Source organism: Ictidomys tridecemlineatus, chromosome 3, assembly GCF_052094955.1.
Source record: "Ictidomys tridecemlineatus isolate mIctTri1 chromosome 3, mIctTri1.hap1, whole genome shotgun sequence".
NCBI lineage: Eukaryota > Metazoa > Chordata > Mammalia > Rodentia > Sciuridae > Ictidomys > Ictidomys tridecemlineatus.
In genome coordinates, this window is record NC_135479.1 from 60,406,515 (window position 1) to 60,433,973 (window position 27,459).

Below are 27,459 nucleotides of genomic sequence, written 5' to 3' on the forward strand. Positions count from 1 at the left end.
TTGATTGATTGTATTTCTTCTGTGAAGTGTCTGTTCAGTTCTTTAGCACATTTATTGATTGGATTATTTGATTTTGGGGTGTTGAGTTTTTTGAGTTCTTTATATAACCTGGAAATCGATGCTCTATCTGAGGTACATCTGATTAAGATTTTGTCCCATTCTGTAGATTCTCTTCGCATTCATTGTTTCCTTTGCTGTGGAGCAGCTTTTTAGTTTAATTCCATTTTATTTAATTTGATTCCCACTTATTGATTCTTGATTTTACTTTTTGGACTGTAGGAGTCTTGTTGAAGAAGTCAGTTCTTAGGCCAACATGATGAAGATTTGGGCCTACTTTTTCTTCTGTTAGATGCAGGGTCTCTGTTCTAGTGCCTAAATCCTTGATCTACTCTGAGTTGACGTTTGTGCATGGTGAGAGATAGGGACTGAATTTTATTTTATTGCATATGGATTTCCTGTTTTCCCTGCACTATGTTTTAGAAGAGGCAATCTTTTCTCCAATGTATGTTTTTGGCGCCTTTATCTAGTATGAGATAACTGTATTTATGTGGGTTAGTCTTTGTGTCTTCTTTTCTGTACCCCTGATCTACATGACTGTTTTGGTGCCAAAACCAAGTCATCGTTGTTACTATAACTCTGTAGTAAAGTTTAAGGTCTGGTATTGTGATGCCTCCTACTTCACTTTTCTTGCTAAGGAGTGCTTTGACTATTCTGGGTCTCTTATTTTTCCAAATGACTTTCATGATTGCTTTTTCTTTTTCTTTTTTTTTTTTTTTAACCAGGGGTTGAACTCAGGGGCACTCAGCCACTGAGCCACACATCCCCAGTCCTATTTTGTATTTTCTTTGGAAACAGAGTCTCACTGAGTTGCTTAGCGCCTCACCGTTGCTGAGGTTGGCTTTGAAATCACATTCCTCCTGCCCCAGCCTCCCGAACTGCTGGGATTACAGGCGTGCACCACTGTACCCGGCTGCCTTTTCTATTTCTAAGAAGAATGTCATTGGGTTTTTAATTGGAATTGCATTAAATCTGTACAGTGATTTTGGTAGTATGGCCATTTAGACAATGTTAATTCTGCCTATCCAAGAACAAGGGAGATCTTTCCATCTTCCAAAGTCTTCTTCAATGTCTTTCTTTAATGCTTTGTAATTTTCCTTGTAGAGTTCTTTTCACCTTCTTTGTTAGGTTGATTCCCAAGTATTTTATTTTCTTTGAGGCTATTGTAAATGGGGTAATCTTCCTAATTTCTCTTGCAATGGATTCATCATTGGTGTATAGGATCACATTTGATTTGTGGATGTTAATTTTTTTAATATTTATTTTTTAGTTTTAGGTGGATGCAATATTTTTATTTTATTTTATTTTTATGTGGTGCTGAGGATTGATCCCAGTGCCTCACACATGCAAGGCAAGCACACTACCACTTGAGCCATATCCCCAGCTCCTATGGATGTTAGCTTTATATCCTACTTATTTGCTGAATTCATTTATTAGTTCTAGAAGTTTTTTGGTGGAATTTTTGGGTCTTCTGAATATAGAGTCATGTCATCGGCAAATAGTGATAGTTTGAGTTCTTCTTTTCTTATTCAAATCTCTTTATTTTCTTTCTTTTCTTCTAGTTGTTTTCACTAGCATTTCAAAGACCATGTTGAATAAAAGTGGTATAAGAGGGCCTCCTTGTCTTGTTCCAGTTCTTAGAGGGAAGGCTTTCAATTTTTTTCCATTTAGAATGATGTTGGCCTTGGGTTTAGCAGATACAGCTTTTACAATGTTGAGGTATGTTCCTGTTATTCCTAGTTTTTCTAGTGTTTTGAACATAAATGGGTGCTATATTTTGTCAAAGGCTTTTTCTGCATCTATTGAGATAATCATGATTCTTGTCTTTAAGTCTGTTGATGTGATTAATTTTGTTTATTGATTTCCATATGTTGAACCAATCTTGCGTCCCTGAGATGAATCCTACTTGACTGTGGTACACTATCTTATAAATATGTTTTTGTATGCAATTTGCCAGAATTTTATTGAGAAATTTTGCATCTATGCTTATCGGGAATATTGGTCTGAAGTTTTCTTTCCTTGATGTGTCTTTGTCTGGTTTTGGTATCAGGGTGATACTAGCTTCTCATAATGAGTTTGGAAGGGTTCCTTCCTTTCCTATTTCATGGAATAATTTGAGGGGAATTGGTGTTAATTCATCTTTGAAGGTCTTATAGAAAGCAGTTGATCCTGGGCTTTTCTTAGTTGATAGGCTTTTGATGTCATCTTCTATTTCATTGCCTGAAATTGATTTGTTTAAATTATATATGTTTTCATGATTCAGTTTAGGTAGGTCATACATCTCTAGAAATTTGTCAATGTCTTCAAGATTTTTTTATTTTCTTAGAATATAAATTTTCAAAATAGTTTTTGATTGTCTTCTGTATTTCAGTAGTGTTTGTTGTGATATTTCCTTTTTCATCATGAATTTTAGTAATTTGAGTTTACTCTCTCTTAGCATGGCTAAGGGTTTATCAATTTTATTTATTTTTTCAAAGAAACAACTTTTTGTTTTGTCATAAACATATGTGTGTGTGTTTTGTTTATATATATATATATATATATATATATATATATATAGGGGGTACCAGAGATTAAACTCAGGGACACTCAACCATTGAGCCACATCCCCAGCCCTATTTTATATTTTATTTAGAGACAGGGTCTCACTAAGTTGCTTAGTGCCTTGTTGGTGCTGAGGCTGGCTTTGAACTCACAATCCTCCTGCCTCAGCCTCTGGATATGTTGGTAGCTGCTAGGATTACAGGCATGTGCCACCATGCCTGGCTAAAAATATTTTTTTAAATTATAAATAGACATGATACCTTTATTTCATTCATTCATTCATTTGTTTGTTTGTTTGTTTATTTATTTTTTTTATGTGATGCTAAAGATTGAACCAGTGCCTCACACCTGCTTGGCAAGTGCTCTACCACTGAGCCACAACCCTAGTCCTGTTTTGTCAATTTTGAATTTAATTATTTCCTGTCTTCTACTGCTTTTGGTGTTGATTTATTCTTTTTCTAGGGCTTTGAGATGTAATATTAGATAATTTATTTGTTGACTTTCTGTTCTTTTTTAAAAAAATGTTTTAGATGTTGATGAATCTTTATTTTATTCATTTATTTATATGTAGTGTTGAGAATTGATCCCAGTGCCTCACACATGCTAGGCAAGTGCTCTACCACTGAGCCACAGCCACAGCCACAGCCCAACTTTCTCTTCTTTTAAGGAAGGAGCTCAATGCAATGAACTTTCTTCTTAGCACCTCCCTTATAGTGGCCCAGGTTTTGACATGTTTATCACTATTTTCATTTACTTCTGAGCATTTTTTAAAAATTTCATCCCTGTTTTTTTTCAGCTATCCAGTGTTTATTCAATAGCATATTATTTAATTTTCAGGTGTTAAGAGTAGCTTCTATTTAAAAAAAAATTTTAGACATTGAAGGCCTTTATTTTAGGTCACTTATGTTCAAGGTTATTATGGAGATATGATTTGTGCTGAGAACTGAACCCAGTGACTCATACTTGCTAAGTAAGCACTCTATTACTGAGCCACAAACCCAGCTCTATTCTATTTTTTTTTTATCATTGATTTCTAATTTCATTCCATTATGATCTGAGAGAATGCAGCATATGATCTCTGTTTTTTTTCTTTTTGTATTTATCTATTTATGGTCTATTTTAAGTGTATTCACTCATTGATGGATAAAATACTCTCTATATGTCTGTGAAGTCTAAATTATTGGTTATATTATTTTGTTCTATAGTTTCTTTCTTTAGTTTTTGTTTGGAGGATCTATCTAATGGTCAGAGAGGTTTGATAAAGTCACCCAGTATTATTGTGTTGTGATTTATTTGATACTTTTTTGTGTGTGTGTGTGGTGCTGGGGATCGAACCCAGGGCCTCGTGTATGCAAAGCAAGCACTCTACCAACTGAGTTATATCCCCAGCCCTGATTCTTGAATTTGAGATGGGTTGTTTGATGTATATAGATGATCCATTGTTTGGGGCATAAATATTTATGATTTTTATGTCTTATTGATGTATAATACCCTTAAGCAGGATGAAATGTCTTTCTTTGTCTCTTCTGATTACCTTTTGCTTGAATTCCATTTTATCTGATGTGAGGATAGAAACCCCTGCTTATTTACAAGATCCATGTGAACGGCATGTTTTTTTCCAATTCTTTCACTGTCAATCTGTGGATGTCTTTTCCTATGAGGTGAGTCTCTTAGAGACAGCATATTGTTAGGTCTTGTTTTTGAATCCAATTTGCCAGTCTTTGTCTTTTGATTGATAAGTTTAGGCCATTTATGTTCAAGGTTACTATGGAGATATGATTTGTATTCCCAGTCATTTTGGTTTATTTCTGGTTTTTAATTTGAAGGTTTCTCCTTTGGTCGATTATTCCTTTAGTGTAGTTCTTCCCTTTGCTGGTTTTCACTTTTTCTTTTCATTTTAGCTTCACGAAATATTTTGTTGAGAATGTTCTGTAGTGCAGGCTTTCTAGTTGTGAATTCTTTTAACTTTTGTTTATCATAGAAGGTTTTTATTTCATTTTCAAATCTGAAGCTTAATTTTGCTGGATATAGAATTCTTGGTTGGCATTCATTTTCTTTCAGAGCTTGGTATATATTATTCCAAGACCTCCTAGCTTTGAGGGTCTGGGTTGAGAAATCAGCTGAGATCTGAATTGGTTCCCCCCTAAACATAATCTGACATTTTTCTCTCCTAGCCTTTTAAATTCTGTCTTTATTCTTAATGTTAGGCATTTTTACTACAATGGAAATTACAGCCTTGGTGTGTGTCTTTTGTAATTTTGTACATTTGGAGTCCTGTAAGCCTCTCATATTTGATTTTCCATTTCATTCTTTAGGTGTGGGTAATTTAAAAAATGTTTTTAGTTGTCAATGGATCTTTATTTATTTAGTTATTTTTATGCAGTGCTGAGAAATGAACCCAGTGCCTCACTCATGCTAGGCAAGTGCTCTACCACTGAGTCATGACTCCAGCCCCAGGTTTGGGTAATTTTCTGATATTATTTCATTGAAAAGATTGTGCATTCTTTTGGTTTGTATCTCTGTGCTTTCATTTGGAAAATCTTAAATTTGGTCTTTTTGTGTTATCTGTTATTTCTTGGAAGTTCTGTTCATGATTTCTTAACATCTTCTCTCCATGGTCAACTTTTATTTTCATGATTATATATTTTGTCTTCACTGCCTGAGAGTCTGTCTTCCAAGTAGTCTATCTGTTGGTGATACTTTCCATTGAATTTTTAATTAGGTTTATTGATTCCTTCCTTTTGAGGATTTCTGCTTGATTTCTTTTCAGAATCTCTCTTTATTAAAGTGATCTTTCATCTCCTGAATTTTCTCTCTCATTTCATTCCTTACATTGCTTTTACATCACTCAGTTTAACTATGTACATTTTATCTTTTTATATATATATTATTTTTTTGGATACCATACCTTTATTTATTTATCTATTTGTATGTGGTGCTGAGGATTGAACCCAGGGCCTTACACACCAAGCAAGTGCTCTACCACTGAGCCACAGCCAGAGCCTCTTAACTGTGTACATTTTAAACTCATCTGACATTTCATTTTCCATATTGTCAATGGATTCTATTATTGGAGAATCTTGGTTTGTTTGGAGTGATTTGTTCCCTGTTTGTGTGTCTTCCCATCTAGCTGTAAGTCTACCCTGTAGACTTACAGTTGTCCCTGAAGGTTTTCAGTACCTCACCTTTAAAGGGAAGAAAAAAAAAAAAAAACAGCACCGAGTGAAAAATAATACACAGCCTTAAACCAAGTAGCTCTACTAAGACATCTACCATTTTTGTTTTGTTGGAATAAACAGAAATGATGTTTTCAATTACTGCCTACAATACAAACAGTAAATTAGCAAAAGAGTTTACAATTTCAAATGGTTGACAAAGAGAGAACAGAAGTGGTATAGGATGTGATGTTTATGAGGAAGGAAGAGAAAAGATAAAAGTAAAAAATTATAGGAAGGGCTAGGGCTGTAGCTCAGGGATAGAGCCCAGCATGTGGGAGGCCCTGGGTTCAATTCTCAGCACCACATATAAATAAATGAAGAAACTAAAGGTCCATCAACAACTAAAAAATATATTTAAAAATTATAGGAAGAGGGGCTGGGGATGTGGCTCAAGTGGTAGCGCGCTCGCCTGGCGTGCGTGCGGCCCGGGTTCGATCCTCAGCACCACATACCAACAAAGATGTTGTGTCCGCCGAGAACTAAAAAAATAAATAAATGTTAAAAATTCTCTCTCTCTCTCTCTCTCTCTCTCTCTCTCTCTCTCTCTCTCTCTCTCACTCTCTTTAAAAAAAATTATAGGAAGAGTGAAAGAGGGATTAATAGAGGTTGGCTTTAGCAGGAGAAAAGAGAGAAAGAGAATCCAGGGAAACAGATAACAGGAAAAATATATATAAAGTAAAATTTTTTTTTAAATTAAAAATTGAAAACACACACACACACACACACACACACACACACACACACACACACACACACACACCAAAACTGTAATATACTATCCATACATCCCAGGCTTCAATGAACCAATGCATAAAAAATACTTGGTTTAAAAAATGGTGGACATGTGAGAGGAAAAAGAGAAAGGGGGGAGGGAGAGGGAGGGAGGGAGGGAGGGAGGGAGGGGGAGAGAGAGAGAGATCTCGATGAAAAATTGTTTCCATTGGAACTCAAAACTTTCTTAGTTCTCCTTCTCAGCAGTTAGGTGGAGTTGTCTGGAGTAGGATGCTGGCTCCACTCTCCGCATGGGTGGGGTTGCTAGGGTAAGGGTTAGATGTGCAGGTGAACTCCTGGAGGCGGGGTGCAGGCTTAGGTGTGCTCCAGTCTCTTGGCTGGGTGCCAATCGGTCTGGAGATTTTACATCAGTGTGTTTCCAGCACTCAGCAATTGCCATCCCACCCCACCAAATCTTTTTATGGCATGTGTTTCATAATCTAGAAAACTCGAACTGAAGTTTTGGTAGGGCGGGTGAGTTAAGTTAGATTGCATTCATTTAAAGAGCCTGGGAGGTTTGGAGATTCTACTTGGAAACATACTGTATGGTTTCATTCATGATACTAGAAATAAAACCAGCAAAGAAAAAAAGGAAAAAATGAAGGGCTTAGGGAGGTCAGGTTTCAAGTTTCTCCCCAGGGTCTTTCCCACTTCTGGAGAATGCTGCCAACAATTGTTCACAAGACCGACCACAGCCCTGAAGGCCAGCTGCATGTGGAGATGTTTCTTCCCCGGAGTTCCACGGTGAATTCCAAGTTGGAATGAGGGCAATTGGCAGCTGGATGGTTCCCATAATTAAAAAAAAATATATATTTATACAGCAATAGCAACTGCTGCTTATCTGGTTGAGGTATTCTGAGCAACTCCACCCTCAAGGGGCTCAGATGAAGTATAACTAAACAGCCCGAGAATCCCAGCCCTTCTCACATGAGAAAGGCCAGCCCTCTATGGGCTGAAGAGGCAGAAGATAAGAGATTCCCCAGGAATTGTTCAGTTCTCCAGGAAGCAGAGACCACAGTGAGCACTGTGTGTATCAGACCTTGTTAGACTCCTCCTACCTGATGCCTCAATTTTCTTAAAAAAAATATTTTTTAGTTGTAGTTGGATACAATACCTTTATTTATTTTTTTTTGTGGTGCTGAGGATCAAAAACCTAGGGCCTCACATGTGCTAGGCGAGTGCTCTACCACGGAGCCACACTCCCATCCCTGATCCTTCATTTAATATGACCACTTCATGGATCTTCCTGGGTTGGGCATTTCCCAACTACAGTTGCTATGGTTTGAATGTGTCTCCCCAAAGATTACGTATTAAGAACTTAGACCCCCAGAGTCATATGTTAGTGATGTTTGGAGGTGGGAACTGTGAGAATTAGATGAGGTCATGAGGATGGACCCCCTAGAAGACATTAGAGGCCTTGTAAGAGAAAGACCTAAGCTAACACACTTGATCTGTCGCACCATGTGATGCAGAGGCTACTGGGAGGAAAGGCTGAGATAGTGGAACTTCTCTGGGAGGAGGGAGAAGTGACTGTATATGGCAAGCTCCTCCTGTCCTGTGTGCTGGGCTGGTGGCCTAAGACACTAAACTGAATGATGGTGTCCAGGTGATATCAGAAGAGCCACTTGTCACCTGGTGAGCTGACACACACAGTGCCTTGGTGTCAGCAGACACTGGCATCCTGTGTCATTTAAAATTCATATCCACTTTGTTTCAATCCTGGCACAACTCTTCCCCTGTTTAGCACCCCTTGGATATAGTTTCCAGGGCCTTGGTTGGCATTTGGTCACACGTTTAACACTAAACACATCCTGTGCACCTCTGCACAGCCTGGCAGCATCCAGGAAGGGTCTTGAAGGGTGATTTTCACAAGAACCATATTACAGCAAGACAACTGTGGAAGGGGGGAAGCAGAGGAGCCCTCTGGCCTCTAGTCCCTTGTGTTAAGTTCTCAGAATTCCTGGAAACGGCAGTGAGGGCCGTGACCCATGAGGAACATGGACATAGGATGCCGTTTGAAAGCAGACTCAATGTAAGCTTGGCGGTTTGAAAGCATGCTAATGATGAAAGTCACTGGGGAAAAATAATCGGACAGAAACAAAATATATTTATTAGAAATATTACAGTCACACATCTTACACTTTCAGGTTAATACATCTATGTTAGCATGTCATGTCCTGACAGTGCTTGGTTCGATCTAATGTGCTCTTTGTAGAAACTGGGCCATGGACGTATCAAGTGTACTCAACTACTGCAGTTAAAAATCAGTGAACTACACAGGATGTTATGGGTTCAGCAAAACTCCAACCTGGGTCAGAGGACTGAAATGGCCAGTGAGCAAGGGCAAAAAGTATTAAAAATATTTTTTTAAAAGGCTGCGAGGTTATAGGTTCTACTGCTTCTCAAAATGGCTCTCAAAATGTGGAATGTAAGAACTAACTTCTGGGTTTGGTAGGTGGGCTTGTCTCTAAGGAAAAGAGTTCACCATCTCCACAGGCCAGTGACACGTCCACTTCCTCCATGGGGAAGAGGGAAGGCAGAGACTGAGAACTGACATTTGTCAGTGGTGGGGAGGAGAACACAACAGCTCTCCATTCTCATGAGAGGCTAATCACTCTGATAATTTTTTTGAGATGGCATCTTGCTATGTTGCTATATTGTCCAGGCTGGCCTCAAACCTGGGGACTCAAGTTATCCTCCTGCCTTGGCCTTCCAAGTAGCTGGGACTACTGGTGGCTGCCACCATGCTCAGCAGGACATTTTTGTCTTCCACCCATAGCATCTACTTTGGATGACTTCTACAAGAGCTGCCCACCAACCACAGAACAAAGGACAAAAAAACAGAAGACCAACATTGTTTCTGAGGTGTGAAGGGCCTAGGAGGCAGGTTTGTCACAATGCTGCCCTGGGGAACACTAGCCCTACCACCAGTCAGCTGAGAAGCAATCCAGGAGGCAACGCAGTGCAGAGAACTGCCACTTCTCTTTGTGTCTTAACTTCTCAGGATCTTGTATTTTGCAGCTTTTATGGAAAAATCATACATTAAATTTTTTCTGCAGAACCACCAAATAATTTTAAATTAAGTACCAGCTGGGGGGAGATGGAAGAATCATGGGCTATGATGGTCTCTAAAATCCTCAAGCCAGACAACTGGAAATGGTATAATTTGCTGAGAACTAGAGAAAATATAAGATGCTATTTAATTTTCTTAGTTTACCAGTTTTTCACCGTCAGTTTTGTGCTCTGAACGTTCCCAAAACTTGCACCTCCACACTCGGATCACCTCTTCAACAGTAAGGGAAACTCCTTGAATTTTAAGAACAAACTGCATGTGGCAGTTTGTTTCACAGGACGTTTTCCCCTCCTTCTTTACTGATAAAGAAGGGTCAGTGTGGCCAGTCATGGGTAACGTCGGCTCCTACTGGAGATGGCACGACTACACATGGCTCTGCCTGGCTCAGAGCTCCTCTGAAGCCCTTTTCACATCATCATTGCAAACAGAGTGTCAATCAGGCTCACCATCCCTCTGTGAATCCCAAGACCTCAACTGCTTGCCCCATACAAAACCCTGGGGTAATCCCAGTTTAGGCACCACCACCCACAGCTCAACCTGACTAGTTGGAATATACGTCTCTCCACTTTGATGGTGGCAAAGGAGAAGCTTGGGAATAATAAAGATGCACCAACAATGTCACCTTCGATGTTAACACAGGTGCAGGAAGCAGCACAGGCAGGGACTTTCATCTGAACACATTCAGCTGAAGGAGAAAGTTAAAACTGTTACAGCTGAATCCCAAGCTTCCATATGAAAACAAGGGGCTAGTTACATAATGAATGCTGGTCCCCAAACAACTGCTTGGGAGCTTGACTGCTGCACTGCTGTGGGGCCACAAAACGAGTCCCCGAGGCCTCGGAATGACAGACCACACATCTCTGCTCCCATTCCAGATATTCTGACTCACTGATCCAGGGAGGCTGGGCATGTGGCTTCTAGAAACTTCCCAGAGGATTTGGATACAGAGCCACAGCTGAGAACCACAGACCAGACTGGGAGGCAGAAGTTCCAGCCTCACACAGGTCACAGCAGTTTGAGAATCAGGGCTGGCCTCACTCAGCAGTCACCTCTGGGAAAAGTTAACCTGGAGGAGGGGAAAGAGCCCATTCTACTCCCAAGACAGGGAGTGGACTTGAAGTCTCCATAACCTGTCCCTGAATGAGCGGCTCAGATCAGCAATCAGGATTCACTTTAAAGAATTTTGGCAGTCGTTGTAACTCTGGGGGACTTAATGTAAAGACACCCTTTGTCAGAGGGGTACTAACAGCTATTTGGCACTTAAAACAGCAAGTCATGGACATTTACACATCTACCTTGACTGCCTGTGTGAGTGGCCCCCTCATTTGCTACAGAATACATTTATTTGTCCAAGTAGAAGACCCGCCACCAGATGGATACCTAAACAGAGCACCTTGGGAGGTCCCTGCCTCTACTAGGGTAACCAGTAGGATATCAGGGGAAATGCATTTCCCTCCATTCAGTGATATTGGAGCCATCAAAGCCCACCCCCAAGAGCTTCTTTTTGTCATGCAAATGTAAAAGGTCCAGTAAGAAGTCCCAAGGACTAAGTCGCCTGGAGTTGGAATACTATTTGGATTTGCTGTCTATCCAGAATCCAGAGGGACATACATCCTCAGCCTGTTTGTGCAAAAACATAAAGACCACAACATTCACAACATTGCACACACACAAGTGACTCTATCAAATTCTTCATGTGTGACAAATGTGCGTGGGTATGAATAGGAGGTGAGTAAATGGGATAGAAGGCGCTGTGGACAATGACTGTGGTTTCCCTTTCAGCCCGTAAACTGTCCACTGTACACACTCCCTGCTATGAGACACCTCAGGGGACCTTCAGCAAGGCACCGCAGGCTCCTTTGCATACTGAAGACTCAAATAATTGAGTTCTACAGAGCCAAAGTGTTTCCAAGGTTGCTTTGAAGCAAAGCAAAAGTTTCTTTGTTTTCTGTGTTTTGTGGGGCGGTTGACAAGGGCAGTTTTTATGAAAGCAAAAGCCAGGGGTTTTAAGTAAAAAAAAATCAAAAAGCAAAAAACAAAAAAACTGGTTTGGAGGTGTTGTACCTCAAGAATCTCTGTGCAGATTACTCATCAAGTCACCAAGTGGGATTGGTGACATCCTGGGTTCTTTCTCACAGAAATATGCCTGTGGGATCTTGGTTTGGAAGAAGGAAGGCCATCCTCTTTAGAAACCTGCCATGGAAGAGCAAAGATTCCCCAACTTATAATCCAAATGCATTTGCATTTGCAATAGGGACACTGTAGAATCCAGCTCTAGTTTCTTCTTTGAGTGTTGATTCACTTGGTTTGAGCCTTTCTTAGAAATTCAGGAGGCTGGGCAGTGGGCAGAGCAAGACTGGTGGCAACCAGGTGCTTCCAGGACAAACTGACGTTGGTGGCAGCTACTTCTTTTGGGCCCTGAGGTTTACGTCTCAAAGTACTTGTAGATCTGGGCCACATACTGCATCACGCTCTGCCAGTCAGGCCGGTCAGTGTACAACATCTCACTGAGCTCCTGCAGGGAAAAGGAAAGGGGACAAATTACAAGGGGAATGTCACAGACCCCTTCCCACTAAGGGACTCATATCCAGGTCTTGGCTTTAACTGCCTGAAAACTCTCCACCTACACAACGATGTAGTGCTAAATGTGCCAAGGTAAAAAAGACTTTTCATCCTATTTATTCCCTTTTAACAGATGCAAGGCATGGCCTCTTGTTGCTTTTGTTTTTAAACATGACAGCATTAAGAAAGATCTGCAAACAGATGATCTCAGCCATAAATTTGCTATCAGAAAATGATTTCTGTTTTCCTTAACTACAGTCACATATAATTAGTCTCTGACTTCCAGGGTTCCATAGCAGTGGACATGTTAGGTGTACTCTCTGCTTCTTCATGGACTTTTTCATATGCCATTCCCCACGCTGCTGGGTTGTTTGGCTGGCTCCCACTGTGCTGGATGCTCTCTGTCTAAGGGGACTACTGCCCAAGGTTGACAAGACATGTAATTTATGTTTACTTCTTCACTGTTCCAGAGTTCACAATGAACATCTCTGTGCAGGACTGTTTCCTTCCATTGAATTACTTAAGAGAAATTCCTAAGAACAGAGTTGAGCCAATATAAACACTTATTTTGCTAACATTAAGTCAGTCATATCTTTTAGTGTGTGAGTTTTTGTTGTTGTTTATTGCATTAATTTAGTAAATTTCTTGCATTTACATATTTACTTTTGCTAACCTCTTCCTCTTATTTTAAAAATTTCATTTGTTTATTTTTGCTAACTTTTCAACGCGCAAGCTAATACAGAGGCTATAAAGTGACAGGGAAGAGGACTAGGCATTCTGCAGAGCAGTCAGTCGAGCTTTTTGAAAATTTGTGCCACTGGATTTGTTTAATAATTAACTTTGGGTCTGAATTTGTATTCTTTTGTGGTCACAGGAGGATAATAGGAAAGAACCTTGATGGAAAAGCCAGAAGCAAAGATGCAATGGAAAAAATAAGGCTGAACTGAGCACATCTGTTTCTGGGCGGTGACACAACTAGCTGAGGTTGTTAACCAGCCATTTATCCTCTGATTCAACAACATCTAAATATATTTTGCTTCCTTCTTTGCTTCCTGGTTATGCTAAAATTATCAGTGTATCATTCATTATTCATTGAGAAGGAGTCAAAAAGGAGTAAGTGGAACAATCTACACAGAATAATTTTAAAAGAAAGAACAAAATTTCCCCAGATTACAAGGATCAAAAAGTCTCTTTCCATCTGGGCATGGTGGAGCATGACTGTAAAATCCCAGCTGCTCCAGAGGCTGAGAGGCAGGAGAATCACAAGTTTGAGGCCAGCCTTGGCAACTTAGTGAGACCTTGTCTTAAAAATAAAGGGGCTGGAGATGTAACTCAGAGGTGAAAGTGTCCCCGAGATCAATCCCCAGTACCAGAAAAAAACCAAAAACATGATCAAGAAAGAAAAAAAAATCAATAAATGGGACTTTATAAAAATTAAAAACTTAAAAAATGTGGCATTTATACACAATGGAGTATTACTCTGCATTAAAAAATGACAAAATCATAGAATTTGGAGGGAAATGGATGGCATTAGAGCAGATTATGCTAAGTGAAGCCAGCCAATCCCTAAAAAACAAATGCCAAATGTCTTCTTTGATATAAGGAGAGTAACTAAGAACAGAGTAGGAACAAAGAGCATGAGAAGAAGATTAACATTAAACAGGGATGAGAGGTGGGAGGGAAAGGGAGAGAGAAGGGAAATTGCATGGAAATGGAAGGAGACCCTCAGGGTTACACAAAAGGAAGTGAGGGGAAAGGGAAAAATAATACAGGGGGGAGAAATGAATTACAGTAGAGGGGGTAGAGAGAGAAGAGGGGAGGGGAGGGGAGGGGGGATAGTAGAGGATAGAAAAAGCAGCAGAATACAACAGACACTAGTATGGCAATATGTAAATCAATGGAAGTGTAACTGATGTGATTCTGCAATATGTATACGGGGTAAAAATGGGAGTTCATAACCCACTTGAATCAAAATGTGAAATATGATATATCAAGAACTATGTAATGTTTTGAACAACCAACAATAAAAAAAAAAGAAAAAAAAATTAAAAACTTGGGCTGGGGTTGTGGCTCAGTGGTAGAGCACTTGCCTAGCATGTGTGAGGCCCTGGGTTCGATTCTCAGCACTGAATATAAATAAATGAATAAAATAAAGATCCATCAACATCTAAAAAAATTTTAAAAAATAAAATTAAAATTAAAAACTGCTCTGAGAAAGAGTGTTAAGAGAATTAAAAGTTACAGAGTGTGTGGCTGGGGTTGTAGCTCAGTGGTAGAGCACTTGCCTTGCTTGTGTGAGGCACTGGGGTTTGATTCTCTACATATAAACAAACAAATAAAAAAGGACCATTAATAACTAATAAAATATTTTTTAAAAAGTTACAGAGTGGGAAAAAATAGCTAAAAATCACATATGATAAAGGACTTTTATACAGAATATTAAAAAAATTTTAGGGCTGGGGCTGTGGCTCAGGGGTAGAGTGCTCACCTAGCATGTGTGAGGCCCTGGGTTTGATCCTCAGCACCACATAAAAATAAATAAATAAAAGTATTGTGTCCAACTACAACTAAAAAATAAATATTTTTTTAAAAAAATTTAAATCCAATAATAAGAAAGCAATCTGATTTAGAAATGGGCAAAAGATTTGAATAGACACTAGACCAAAGAAGATATGTGGCCAATAAATAGCATATGGAAAAAAGCTCAACATAATTTGCCAATAGAGAAATGCCAATTAAAACAAGATACTCCCCTACCACCCCACCCTATACTGGGGAATGAACCCAGGGGTGCTATATCACTGAGCTACATCTCCAGCCCTTTTTATTTTTTGAGATAAGGTGACTAAGTTGCTGAAGCTGGCCTTGAATTTGTAATCCTGCCTCAGCCTCCCAAGTAGCTGGAATTATACGCATTATATACTTGGCAAGGTACACCCCTATACCTTTTAGAATGACTAAAATCTAAAAACATGGCAGTACCAAAAGTTAGTGAGGATACAGGAGAAAAAAAAAAAACCACCTCTTTTCAACTTACTTTTTACAACTAAAACCACTGCAATAAAAACAATCAGCTGGGCGTGGTGCTATGAGACCATAATCTTAGTGATCAAAGGATTGCAAGTTCAAGGCCAGCCTGTGCAATTTAGCAACCAGTTTTAAAAAGCTTTAAAATAAAAGGCTGGGGCTGGATGTGTTGGTGCACACCTGTAATCTCAGCAGCTAGGGAGGCTGAGACAGGAGGATCAGGAGGGGCTAAGCAACTCAGGAAGATCCTGTCTCTAAAGAAAATACAAAATAGGACTGGGGATGTGGCTCAGTGGTTTAGTGCCCCTGAGTTCAATCCCCAGTACCCCTCACCCCCCCCCCAAATAAAGGCTTGGGATGTCACTCAGGGGTAGAGTGCCCTTGCATTTAATTTGTAGTACCGAAGGTATTAATTTGCCCAATAATTTTCCAGACAAGCAAACACACAAGAAAGCAGCAAGTGGATGCCAGGGTGAACAGGGCTGGGGTTGTAGGGCAGTGCTTGACAGCAGGATGAAAACTAGGGGCAATATTTTTTTGGTTGGGTTGGGGGTACAGGGATTGTACTCAGGAGTACTCAACCACTGAGCCACATCCTCATGTCTATTTGTATTTTATTTAGAGACAAGGTCTCCCTGAGTTGCTTGGAGCCTCACAGTTGCTGAGGCTGGCTTTGAATCCGAGACCCTCCTGCCTAATATATAATGGGGAGGGTGTCCAGGTAGCATTCAACCTAAAAGAGGATCCCATAACCCCCGACTTAATGTTAATGCAGGCCTTCTCAGAGGAATTTGTGCTAAAGGCATTGGCTAGCCCTATTCACTTAAGAGAAAAGGTGAATTTAGTGAAATTCCTGCATCTCTGTGATAGTATCTAGATAATAAAGCCCCAAGTGGATAATCATAGAAAGTGACATATGAGATTTTCTGTTTGTTTTGCCAGGAAACATTCAGTTATACTCATTTGGCCATCTAATGAACCTATGGTCTTTTTTTGAACATGATCCAAAGTTAGGGTTTGAAGCCATCTATCTTACAAAAGCCAGACCCCATGATGTAGGATCGAAGAAGTTTTTTTCCCCTCCCCGCCCCCCAAAGAGATTTTAACTGGATTTTTTTTCAACTAATGATACAAAAATCTAAAGAAACTTGTGAAGCAAAACGACTGCAGAATCCCTCTAGATGTTTATAATTGCCTTTAAATAATAATTTTCATTCTGATTAATATAAAATATTAATTTGTGATTTAATGGGTTATTATGAAGCAAATATTATGTATAATGACCAACCAGATCAAGAAAAGACCCCTTCCCTTTCACGATCTGCCTTGACAGGTTGTCATTTGTGTCTTTCAGAATCTTTTGCAACACTAATCTGGCGAGAAGAAAACTTCTACTATTCATATGAAGCTGATTCTGATTTTAAGATAGAGAGATTAAGTACCCTTTACAATTGCTACATCAGTGCTAATACAAAGAAATGATTCTTCAATGAGGTGGATACTATGTATGGTTTCCCATGGAATAAGAATCTAATTCTGGGCTGGGGTTGTGGCTCAGGGGTAGAACTCTCGCCTTGGACATGCGAGACCCTGGGTTTGATCCTCAGCACCACATAAAAATAAATAAGTGAAGTAAAAGTTCTTGTGTCCAACTACAACTAAAAAATAAATATATATAACAAAGAATCTAATTCATGGAACGCTGAAGACCAATAAAATGGAAGAGAAAAAAGTTCCAGCCAGGATGAAAATGAATTTGATTTAAAAAATAATGACTATGATTTTCCTCAATACTTTGATGTTAATGAACTTATAATTAACATCAGAAATGAACTAAAGTTTCCTATTTTATTCACTTAATAACTCATAGTTGTTAATTACAATCAATAACCTGGAATTGTTCTAAGAACCTTTTAACTTAGATAATAACAAAGGCAAGTCATGTGTATGCCCATGTTCATGGAAGTACTATTCACATCAGCTAATCTGGAAGCACCCCCAGCGTCCAAAGGATGAATGGATGAGCAAAGGTGTGGAACAGACATAAAATTGGGATACTATTCAGCCTTTAAAAGGAAGGAAATATGAACATATGCTAAACATAGATAAACTCTGAGGACATTATACTATGTTAAGTAAACCAGCTGGAAGGACAAATACTGTATGACCAAAGATTATGTATGACAAACACCACTTATATAAGGTACCTGAAATAGGTAAATTCATAGAGACAGAAAACAGAATGGTGTTTGCCTGGCTGGGGATGAAAGAATGAGGAGTTAGTGTTTAACAGGCACAGCGTTTTAATTTTATAAGATAAAAAGAGATGGAGGGGATGTGAATATACTTAACACCACTTAAAAATGGCTAAAATGGTAAAGCTTATGTGTATTTTACCACAATAAAATAAAATCAATATCATTTATTGACTTAGATGATCATACTAAATGTTTAAAAAGACAGTTGGAAAAAAAGTAAGGCTTCTTGCTCTTGGGAGATTACAACCTTGTAGGGGTGGAGGGAATGGACATAATCAGATGAATCATCATATAGTAGGGCATGGGGATATCAAACTATGAATAAATTGTGCTTTAAGAGCCCAAAAGGAAGACAGGGCTGTCACAGAAGCAGTGTTACCTAGAGGTGATGGGCAATGGCTCTAGAGTCTGCCTGCCTGGCTCGGATTCTTGCCTCTGATACTCATTAGCCATGTGATCTTTTTTATTAACTGCATGTGTCCCTGTCCCACCTGCATCATGTATCTACCTCACAGGATTTCTGTGAGGGTTCAGGAGGGTCAATATATGGAAAAATCCTAGAATTGTGTGTGATATATAGTAAATATGAGAAAAATGTGTGTGTGTGCGCGTACACAAGCCTAATTAAGCTCAAGGTAACTATGGAAGCACACATAAAGTTTATACCAGAGTAGGCTCAGTCATGCCTAACGTATATTTAAAATCCTGAGTTGTAATGACATTACTCCATTGGGGCTCCGAGGAACACTGTCTGTGTGACTATCCTGTTGGCTGCTTCAGCTCACTTGGTGAGCAACAGCCCTCATGGGCTAAATGAACAATGAAACAGTGTGCCCCCACCAAGCCACAGACACATCAGCCCTGAGGACACATTACTGTCCTTCTGTGATAACGACAATGATGCCATATATCCTCTCTTACCCAGTGCTTTCTGTAAGGAGTTGCTCACCCCAGTGATGTGGCAAGATAAATCTCTCTCATTACACAGTGGCTAGGGAGGAATGCTGTCTAAAATTTGGGAGACACTATAGAACTTCACTTTTTAAAGATCTTATCCTTGTTAATCTGCTATACCCAGAAATGTAGCTGTACTTAAATATGTAATTATACATGGAAATTTTTCCCGCATAATCTTAATAGAACTTAATCAAAGATGGGGTTAATTATGATTGTCACTTCTGATTGGGTGTAGTTTTAAAAGTGTTGAAGGAGCATCTCATTATTAACCTGACTCCATTTTGTTTCTCCCGGATCTTTCCTTTTCTGAGTTGCTCTTTCGAAACCTTAGTGTATTTTAAATTCCAGGATCACAGGGGCTGATAAATATTCTGAGAACTAAATGGAGACTGTTCCCTAAGAAGTGGCAATTTCCTTGAGACTAATAAGATTCTGGATGACCAGGCCCAAGATAATGATCAACCACATTATGGCCTAACTGGGATTGCCTTTGTTCTCTCACAGCTATATAACCTCAAGGTAGCTCCTGATTCCCCAAAGCCAGCCCTAAGATCTGTCTTCCCAGTGTGGCTGCACTGAAATTGAAGTTCTCTTCTTGTTTCACCACTGACTTCTCTACCTGTTTTGTTTTTTGAGGGGGGATGAGTGGCTAAATCTAATCTGTTGGGACCCCTAGAGTCGGGCTTCTGCGCTGGGACTGTGTAATGGTGTCGAGTGTAACTCAATACATGGCTTTTCAGTCCGTTTCAAGATACTGGAAAGTAGAGGCTGTGGGTGTAGCTCGATGGTAGGATAGGTGTCTAGTCTGCTCAAGGGCCTGGGCTCAGTCTCTAGCACCAATAAGATATTTAAAATCAAATTTAAGAATATAAGAAATTTCTACTTTGCTGTATAAACTGGTTACATTGCTTACAAACATTCCTGAATGCTTTCAGGATTAGTCATCATGTCAGCAGCCACTTTCAACTGTCTATGCAAATAAAATTGTTGGCTCCAACAATCAGGTCAACAAATTATCTCATTTATGTCCTAGGTCACTAACTTCTACAATGCTTTAGATGAAAATTAAGAAAAAATAGCAAATTTAAAAAGAAGCACATATACTATAATACTAGAAAGAAAAAAAATATTGTTTGTATAATATAATTTCCTAACAAGTTTTTATCATTTCTGGTCCTTATGTGAACTGTTTGTACTTGTTGATTGTCCCACTATTTCCAGACAGTATAAATCAAATTCCTCTTACTTCATCATGGTTAGATGTGTAGGGCCCCTTACTCCCTTTTAATTTCTCTGGACTTAAATATACATGATAGGGATATTTGTTTTCTTAAAGGTTTAAAAGAATTTGGGCTCACTGGGACTCTTGTTTGTGTGTCTATGACTACATTTTAAAATATGCATTCAATTTCTTTAATGGTTAAAGTTCTATTTTTGAATAGGTTCTAGAGAAATATTTGGATTTAATATTTTTAGAAATATTTTGGTATTTCTCTGGAAATTTCTGTTTCCAATTTGTGGTATAACATTGTTCATATTACTAAGATTTCTATAATAGGTATACTTGTGCTTTTTTATTTTTTGGATTCCTCCTGTCTTCCAAGGGTTATGAAATTGTATCCCGTTGTTTTACAGCTTAGATTTTCCTGATCATGAATGAAACTGAACATCTTAAATAGTTAGTGGCGATTCATGACCCAGTTCTGTGAGTTGTATATTCTAGATTTTGATAATTTCATTTTACTTTAAAAAAAAGTTTAAAATTTTTTTTTATAGTTGTAGATGGAGACTACCTTTATTTTATTTGTTTATTTTTATGGGGTGTTGAGGATTGAATCCAGTGCCTCCTACAAGCTAGGCAAGTGCTGTGCCACTGGACCCCAGCCCCAGACCTACTTTTTGAGTTTTGATGAACTTTTATTTATTTATATGTGGTGCTGAGAACCAAACCCAGTGCCTCACATATGCTAGGCATGTGCCCTACCACTGAGCCACAGCCCAGTGGTTTATCTCTTATTACTTGAATTTAATAATTTTCAGTGGTTTATCTCTTATTACTTATTAGCTGGAACTTTTTATAGGTGTTCAGTCTAATCTTTGCATTTACTGTAGTTTCATTACAATATTTTATTTTATTCATCCTGGTTAGACTCATTAAGAATCATGGGCTCTTGTCTTCATCATTCTGGAAATTTTTCAGGTACTCAATATTCAAATATTGTCTCTATTCCATTATTATTTTGGGGGGTACCAGAGGTTGAACTCAGGGGCACTCAACCACTGAGCCACATCACCAGCCCTATTTTGTATTTTATTTAGAGACAGGGTCTCAATGAGTAGCTTAGCACCTTGCCGTTGTTGAGGCTGACTTTGAACTTGTGATCCTCCTGATTCAGCCTCCCAAGCTGCTGGGATTACAGGCATGCACCATTGCACCCAGCTATTCCATTATTTTTAACCTCTGTTTCAGGAATTCCACTGGACATGGGACATGGAAATAGACTGCTTTAATCTTCTAGGTCTCTTAAACTCTGTGACAGACAGTACTAGCTGGTTAACTTAACAGTCATTCCCAACCTCTCTTTCCCTTGTAGACTTCCCTCTAGAGAGGCTGGAAAATGTTATATGTTGATTTTCTCAAAAGCCCCTGCAGTCAGGGTGGTCATATAACAGTACTGCCAGTGAACTGGAGGGACCCTAGGAAGCCTTTTGCTTCCCTTATCAAAAGAGAAAGATATGAAGGATTGGTTCTATTCCTTCCCTCTTCTCCCTTCCCCGCAGGTGGGAATAATGTCTGGAGTTTGGTAGTCACATTAAACCACAGAGAAATATGGGAACAAAGAGTCAACAGATAGATTGTGGAGTGCAGTGAAGAGACATTCCAGGTCTTTTATTAAAACACTGAGCAGGGAACTAAACCTAAAAATACGTTTGAACTTCTCATTAAAATAAAAAAAAATTCTTTGTGATTTCAAGCAACTGTTAGTTGGGTTTTCTATTTCTTGAAGCTGAATGTATACTGATAAAGGCCCCCTATTATATTTTCCATTTTTGATTGTTTTATATTCTGAGCAATCTCCTTATATTTATTTTCTAGTTCAGTAGTTCTTTCTTTTGCTGTATCTAATCAGTTTGGCAACTCATGTCATTGTTTTTTTAATTCCAAATTTTCATTTGTAGAAGCTTTACCTGATTACTTTTCCAAAACTCTTTTTTATACTATCAAGGTCCTTCCTTATTGTTTCTATTCCTCCTTTTGGGTCTCTTTTAATAAATTTAAATGTAGTCAATGTAAAGTCTTTCATTATTATTTTTGTGGGGTTTTTTTGTACCGAGGATTGAACTCAGGGGCACTCGATCACTAAACCACATCCCCAGCCCTATTTTGTATTTTATTTAGAGTCAGGTCTTACCGAGTTGCTTAGTGCCTTGCTCCACTGCATGTGGCACAGGTCTTTCAATATCAATCTCCAGTTCTGGTAGATAATCCTCTTGCTTGTTGTACCTACTGACTAGCTTAGTTGGTAACTTTCTTGAGTGATTTGGATGATTCGGAATTCTGACTTGTGAGCCTATTTCCAGCAGCCATTGTATTACCAAGAGACTCCTGTATCAAAGAGTAGAAGCCAAGGGCTTTGCACAGCACAGATACAAATTTGGACTCTAAATGTTACCTGGCTCTTTTTTTTCCTTACAAGAGATTTTTTTTTTTCCTCCCACAAAACATCCAAGGTGGAGATAAACTTCATTACTTTTCTGAATGATGCAGGTGTAGCTTTTAAAATCTCAAGATTTTAAAATCCTTTCACTAAGAGGAAGAGTACACTGTGAGCCCTGGTTTCATGTGGGGATCTCAGTACTAGTGCTTTGTTTAAGGGAGCTTAGATTCTTATCTCTTGTTCCTGTGATTAAATAAAGCCTGCAGCCACTAGGGCTTATGAGGTATCTACTTATTATAAGCCCTATATCACCAGCCCCATCTCTGTCCCCTAGGGTTGCCATGATCTCAGGTCATGCCTTATGGTTTGTTTTTTACTTTCTAAATTTCAGGCATCTGTTTATTTTCTATTTTTTTCCAAAAGCTTGATTATATATTGACATTTAAACATTTTTTTTACAATTTTACTTATTCTAATTAGATATATATGAAAGTAGAATGCAGTTCAATTCGTATATATAAACAGAGCACAGTTTTTTGTGTCTCTGGTTGAATGCATCGACACTTTATTTACTTATTTATTTAAAAAAGTTTTTTAGCTGTAGTTGGACCCGATACCTTTATTTTACTTATTTTATGTGACGCTGAGGATCGAACCCAGTGCCTTGCATGTGCTAGGCAAGCACTATGCCGCTGAGCCACAACCTCAACCATGTATCGACATTTTAAAAAATGATATTTTATTGGGATTTCTAGATGATTTGTGTGCGCTAATGATAATTTAGCCCACTGTATTTCCAGAACTGAAATTTATCCAGTGAAATCTTAATTGAAAAAACACTAAATCATTTGTGATCAGACAAACTGGATAAATTTGTACAGGGATCATGAGTAACAGATCTGCAAATAGATTTTGGTGTTCTATAAGAAACTGTCTAGTAGATGGCATAAAATTCTTTATCATATATTGAATAAAATATAAAAAGGATACAAAATAGGATACTTACCAAGCTGGGTTTGATTCCTACACTTTCAGCTGCTTCAAATGCCAATAAGAGATTCTTCTTCTAGGTTAGAAAGACAAAGGGGATAAAATCATCATCTTTTAAAAAAAAAGTAGTTTTTGCTAGAAGAGAACATCAGTTGACACTCCCCTATAGATTATTTATGATTTTAAGACAAATAATAATTAAATATGCAAATAATGGTCTCAGTTTGAGGATTAACATATTATAATTACATTGAAAATAACATTATTGTCATCTATCAAAGATCCATAGTTCCAAAGTCATGATCCTCTGCCACTCAATAAATGGTTTCAAATTGGGTGCAGTGGCACATGCCTGTAATCCCATTAACTCAGAAGGCTCTGGCAGGAGGATCTCAAGTTCAAGCACAGCTCTGGTAACTTAGGGAGACCCTCAGCAACTTAGGGAGAATCTGTTTCAAAATTTAAAAAAAAAAAAAATGTAAATCAGTGGTAAAGTGCCCCTGGATTCAATCCCTAGAACAACAACAACACATTTGTTTCAAGAAGATTTTCCTCTTTATTACTCTACCCACTGATCAAATCATACCGAATTTTAAGTCTGCTCCAGATTTGGATCCTTCTCCAAAAGTGTTTTTTTCCCTACAGTTTCTGCTTATCTTAGACTTTTCTTAGTGGGAGAAGAACTTTGTGTCTCTTTTATCATCTAGCTTCTTACTCATTTTAATGAAAGCTTAAAGTTTACAATATTCTCCTATGGCCCAAATTTTCCATTCTAACATGGAGGTACTGCCTCATGGACCGTGACTTCTCTGCATAGCTTCTCATTTTCTCTTTTTTCATACACTCAAGCTCTTAAACATACCATTCAACAAAATCCTTTAGCCCAGAGCCCTCTAGAACCTCGTACGAATTTTTGGATTAAACCCCAGTCTTACTAGAGTTCATTCTTAGGTTTTCTTCTAAGGTAAGAATGTGGGGGAAAAACATTTTCTGGATGTAATCACATGTGACAATATCTATATTCTTTTTATTTATTTATTTTAATTAGGTATATATGACAGCAGAATGCATTTTGATTCATTTATACAATTACACACAATTTTTCATTTCTCTGATTATACACAGTGTAGCATTGCACAAATTGTGTAGTCATACATGTACTTAGGGCAATGATGTCCATCTCATTCCACCATCTTTCCTGCCCCCATGCATCCTCCTTATCCCCACCCTTTGCCCAATCAAAATTCCTCCACACACGTCTCCCCCAACCATGGATCAGCATCCACTTATCAGAACATTTGGCCTTTGTTTATTTTTTGGAATTGGCTTACTTCGCTTACCATGATATTCTCCAACTCCATCCATTTACCTGCAAATGCCATGATTTTATTCTCTTTTAATTCGGAGTATTCCATTGTGTATATATGCCACAGTTTCTTTATCTATTCACCTATGGAAGGGCATCTAGGTTGCTTCCACAATTTAGTTACTATGAATTGAGCTGCTATGAATATTGATATGATTGTCTTATTATAGTATGTTGATTTTAAGTCCTTTGGGTATAGACCAAGGAGTGGGGTAGCTAGGTCAAAACAAAGTCTCTTCTACCATCACACATGGTTAACAGTTTGATTGGACAGAAAATTCTACATTGAAAATAATTTTTCTTTAGAAAAGTAATAGTGCTGCTCCATAATCACTCAGTCCTAGTTTTTAGCTCCTGAAACTGTTTCTGTCTATTCTTTAATGTTTCTTTGGAGAGATGAACTTAAGAATCATTTGGTCATGTTTCTAATTTGGTCATAATTCATTTTAAAGCCATTAGGATTTATTAAAATTTAAAATTGGCGTATTAAATATTATTGAGAGAAAAATGTTCCACTACCTATTCATGTTCTTTTGTTTCTTGCAGTGTTAGGGATTGAACCTAAGAGTTCACATGGTAGGCAAGCATTCTAACACTAAGCTATGTCTTCAGTCCTTTTTATTTTAGAGACTTGGTCTCATTAAGTTGCTGAGGCTGGCCTCAAATTTATAATCCTCGCCTTCTATGTGGCGAGGATTACAGGCATGTGTGACTATGTCTGGTTGTTTTATGTTCTTTGGTGGAAATTCATAATTTTATATACTTAGGTATTATACATAGCCACATTTCGTAGTACACACCCACAGTCCCATGTACTTGGGAGGCTAAAGTAGAAAGATGGCTCAGTCTAGGAGTTAAAAGCCAGCCTGAGCATCATAACAAGTCCCTGACTCAAGATAAAATAAAAAGGGCTGAGGATATAGCTCAGTGGTAAAGAACCCTTGAGTTCTATCCCTAGCACTGGGGGGAAAAAGATTTTATACAGAATTTTATACTCTATTCCATTTCCCCCATAGCTTTCACTCTGCCTGAGACTAAAGGGTTTGCCCTGACACTAAAACCAACTCTGAGAAACCCAGTGAGAGAGAAGACCCAGAAAGATGTGGCTATATGTTTCTTCCAGCTGGTGGTTGAGGCTTTGAGAAGCTGTGTTCTGGCCTAAGATTCTAACTTTTTTCCTTGAAATTAAGAGGTATTAATCAGTTGGACTGGAAATCTCACACTTGCTTCCATAATACTGTTCTATTCTGCTGAGTTGGGGCACTGGGCATTGGTTTCCATATTCAATGCGGCCCAAAGCACTCTCCTATGTTGGTGCTAATGAGGCCTTTTCCTTATTGTAAACTTCTTTGGGTTAGAATAATAAGGGGCTCTGTAAGCCTGTTTTTAGGTGACCATCACTCCTGGAAGTCAAGATACAAACATTTTTATGGCTTTTGAGATGTACTGTCAAATTGCTTTCTAAAATGTTATACCAATTTCCTTTCTAGCAGTAGTGCCCATTTTTGGTACCCTTACCTGGACAGAATATTAGGACTTCCAAAAGGCTCTGCCAAATGTGTCAGGCTTAAATAAGATATTTTATTTTTTATCTGTATTCTCGGATTACTAGTAAGATCTAAAAATGAAGGCATTTCTATTTTTCTTTTTTTAAATTTTTTTATTATTTATTTTTGGTAATGGGGATTGAACTGAAGGGCACTTAACCACCGAGCCACATCTCCAGCCCTTTTCTGTATTTTATTTAACAACAGGGTCTCACTGAGTTGCTTAGTGCCTTGATAAGTTGCTAAGGCTGGCTTTGAACTCATGATCCTCCTGAGCCACTAGGATTACAGGCATGCACCATGGTGCCCAGCTAGGTGAAGGCATTTCTAAGTAAAGATTTTATAGGGAACTCTCAAGGCCCTCTAGTGTGATTTACATAAAACCAATTGTGTTTCTTTGCAGATATGACAGAATAGTCCATACTGCAAAATTTTCTCAAATGCTCTGACTTGAGTGACCAGGTGTCACTATCCTAATACTCTTTCACTGGAACGTTGTCACAGGCACTGTGTAGCAGCCTCTGACAGGAGCAAAGAGTTTATTTTTTTATTTTTTTGGGGTACCAGGGATTGAACTCAGGGGTGCTCAACCACTGAAGTCACATCCCCAGCCCTATTTCTCTTATTTATTTATTTTACTTATAGGTAGACACAATATCTTTGTTTTTTATGTGGTCCTGGGGATCGAACCCAGTGACTCATGCATGCTGGTTTCCATATTCAATGCAGCCCAAAGCACTCTCCTATGTTGGTGCTAATGAAGCCTTTTCCTTATTGTAAAGTTCTTTGGGTTAGAACAATAATGCATGCTAGGCAAGCACTCTACTACTGAGCCACAATCCCAGCTCCAGCCCTATTTCATATTTTATTTAGAGATAAGGTCTTACTGAATTGCTTAATGCCTTACCAAGGCTGAGACTGGCTTTGAACTTGTGATCCTGCCATCTCAGCCTCCCATGACACTGGGATTACTGTTCCCAGCTAAAGGTAAGCCCTCTAAAGAAGCTGGGAGTGGGAACTCATTTGTCTATAAGATGTGAGCTTCAGTTGGGGACAGTGTGAGGCTGTCTTGCAGTGTCTGCCCTGGGGAAGGTGTAGGTAGGCCTGAGACCTTCCAGTTCCAAGACAGTCTAAATCCTCAACCTAGAGTATAACTGTCACCAGCCTGGCTAGCGGGGGTTGAGCTGTTGGAATACCTCTCCTGAAACTGAAGGGAGAAATGATGCCAATTCTAGAAATTCTCCTCTCACATTCATATTTCATTTCAGATCTTAAAATAAGCATACTCCATTCAATCACCTGACTATAACTCATGCCCTGTGACTGCATATCCTTTTAATGTCACAGAAGACATCCTTGTTAGTTTTATCAGAAATTCCCTATTTAAAACCGGTGTCAAGCTTACTTGCTTTAATTACTTTCATCCATAT

General features: G+C 38.6%; 1 protein-coding gene across 8 annotated transcripts in view; it reads right to left on the minus strand.

Moving 5' to 3' along the window:
- Positions 1 to 8,677: 8,677 nt before the first annotated feature.
- Positions 8,678 to 27,459, minus strand: part of Specc1 (sperm antigen with calponin homology and coiled-coil domains 1) — a 272,253-nt gene continuing 253,471 nt past the window's right edge. For 7 of the 8 annotated variants that reach the window (XM_040269588.2, XM_021720554.3, XM_013365467.4 and 4 more), the window contains 2 exons: positions 23,133 to 23,192; positions 8,678 to 12,178 (listed from right to left, as the gene is read on the minus strand). In XM_040269588.2, the coding sequence (XP_040125522.2) occupies positions 12,089 to 12,178; positions 23,133 to 23,192 (150 nt within the window). In that variant the 3' untranslated portion in view covers positions 8,678 to 12,088. The remainder of the gene's footprint in view (positions 12,179 to 23,132; positions 23,193 to 27,459) is intronic. The other variant, XM_078042956.1, reaches the window with a different exon arrangement.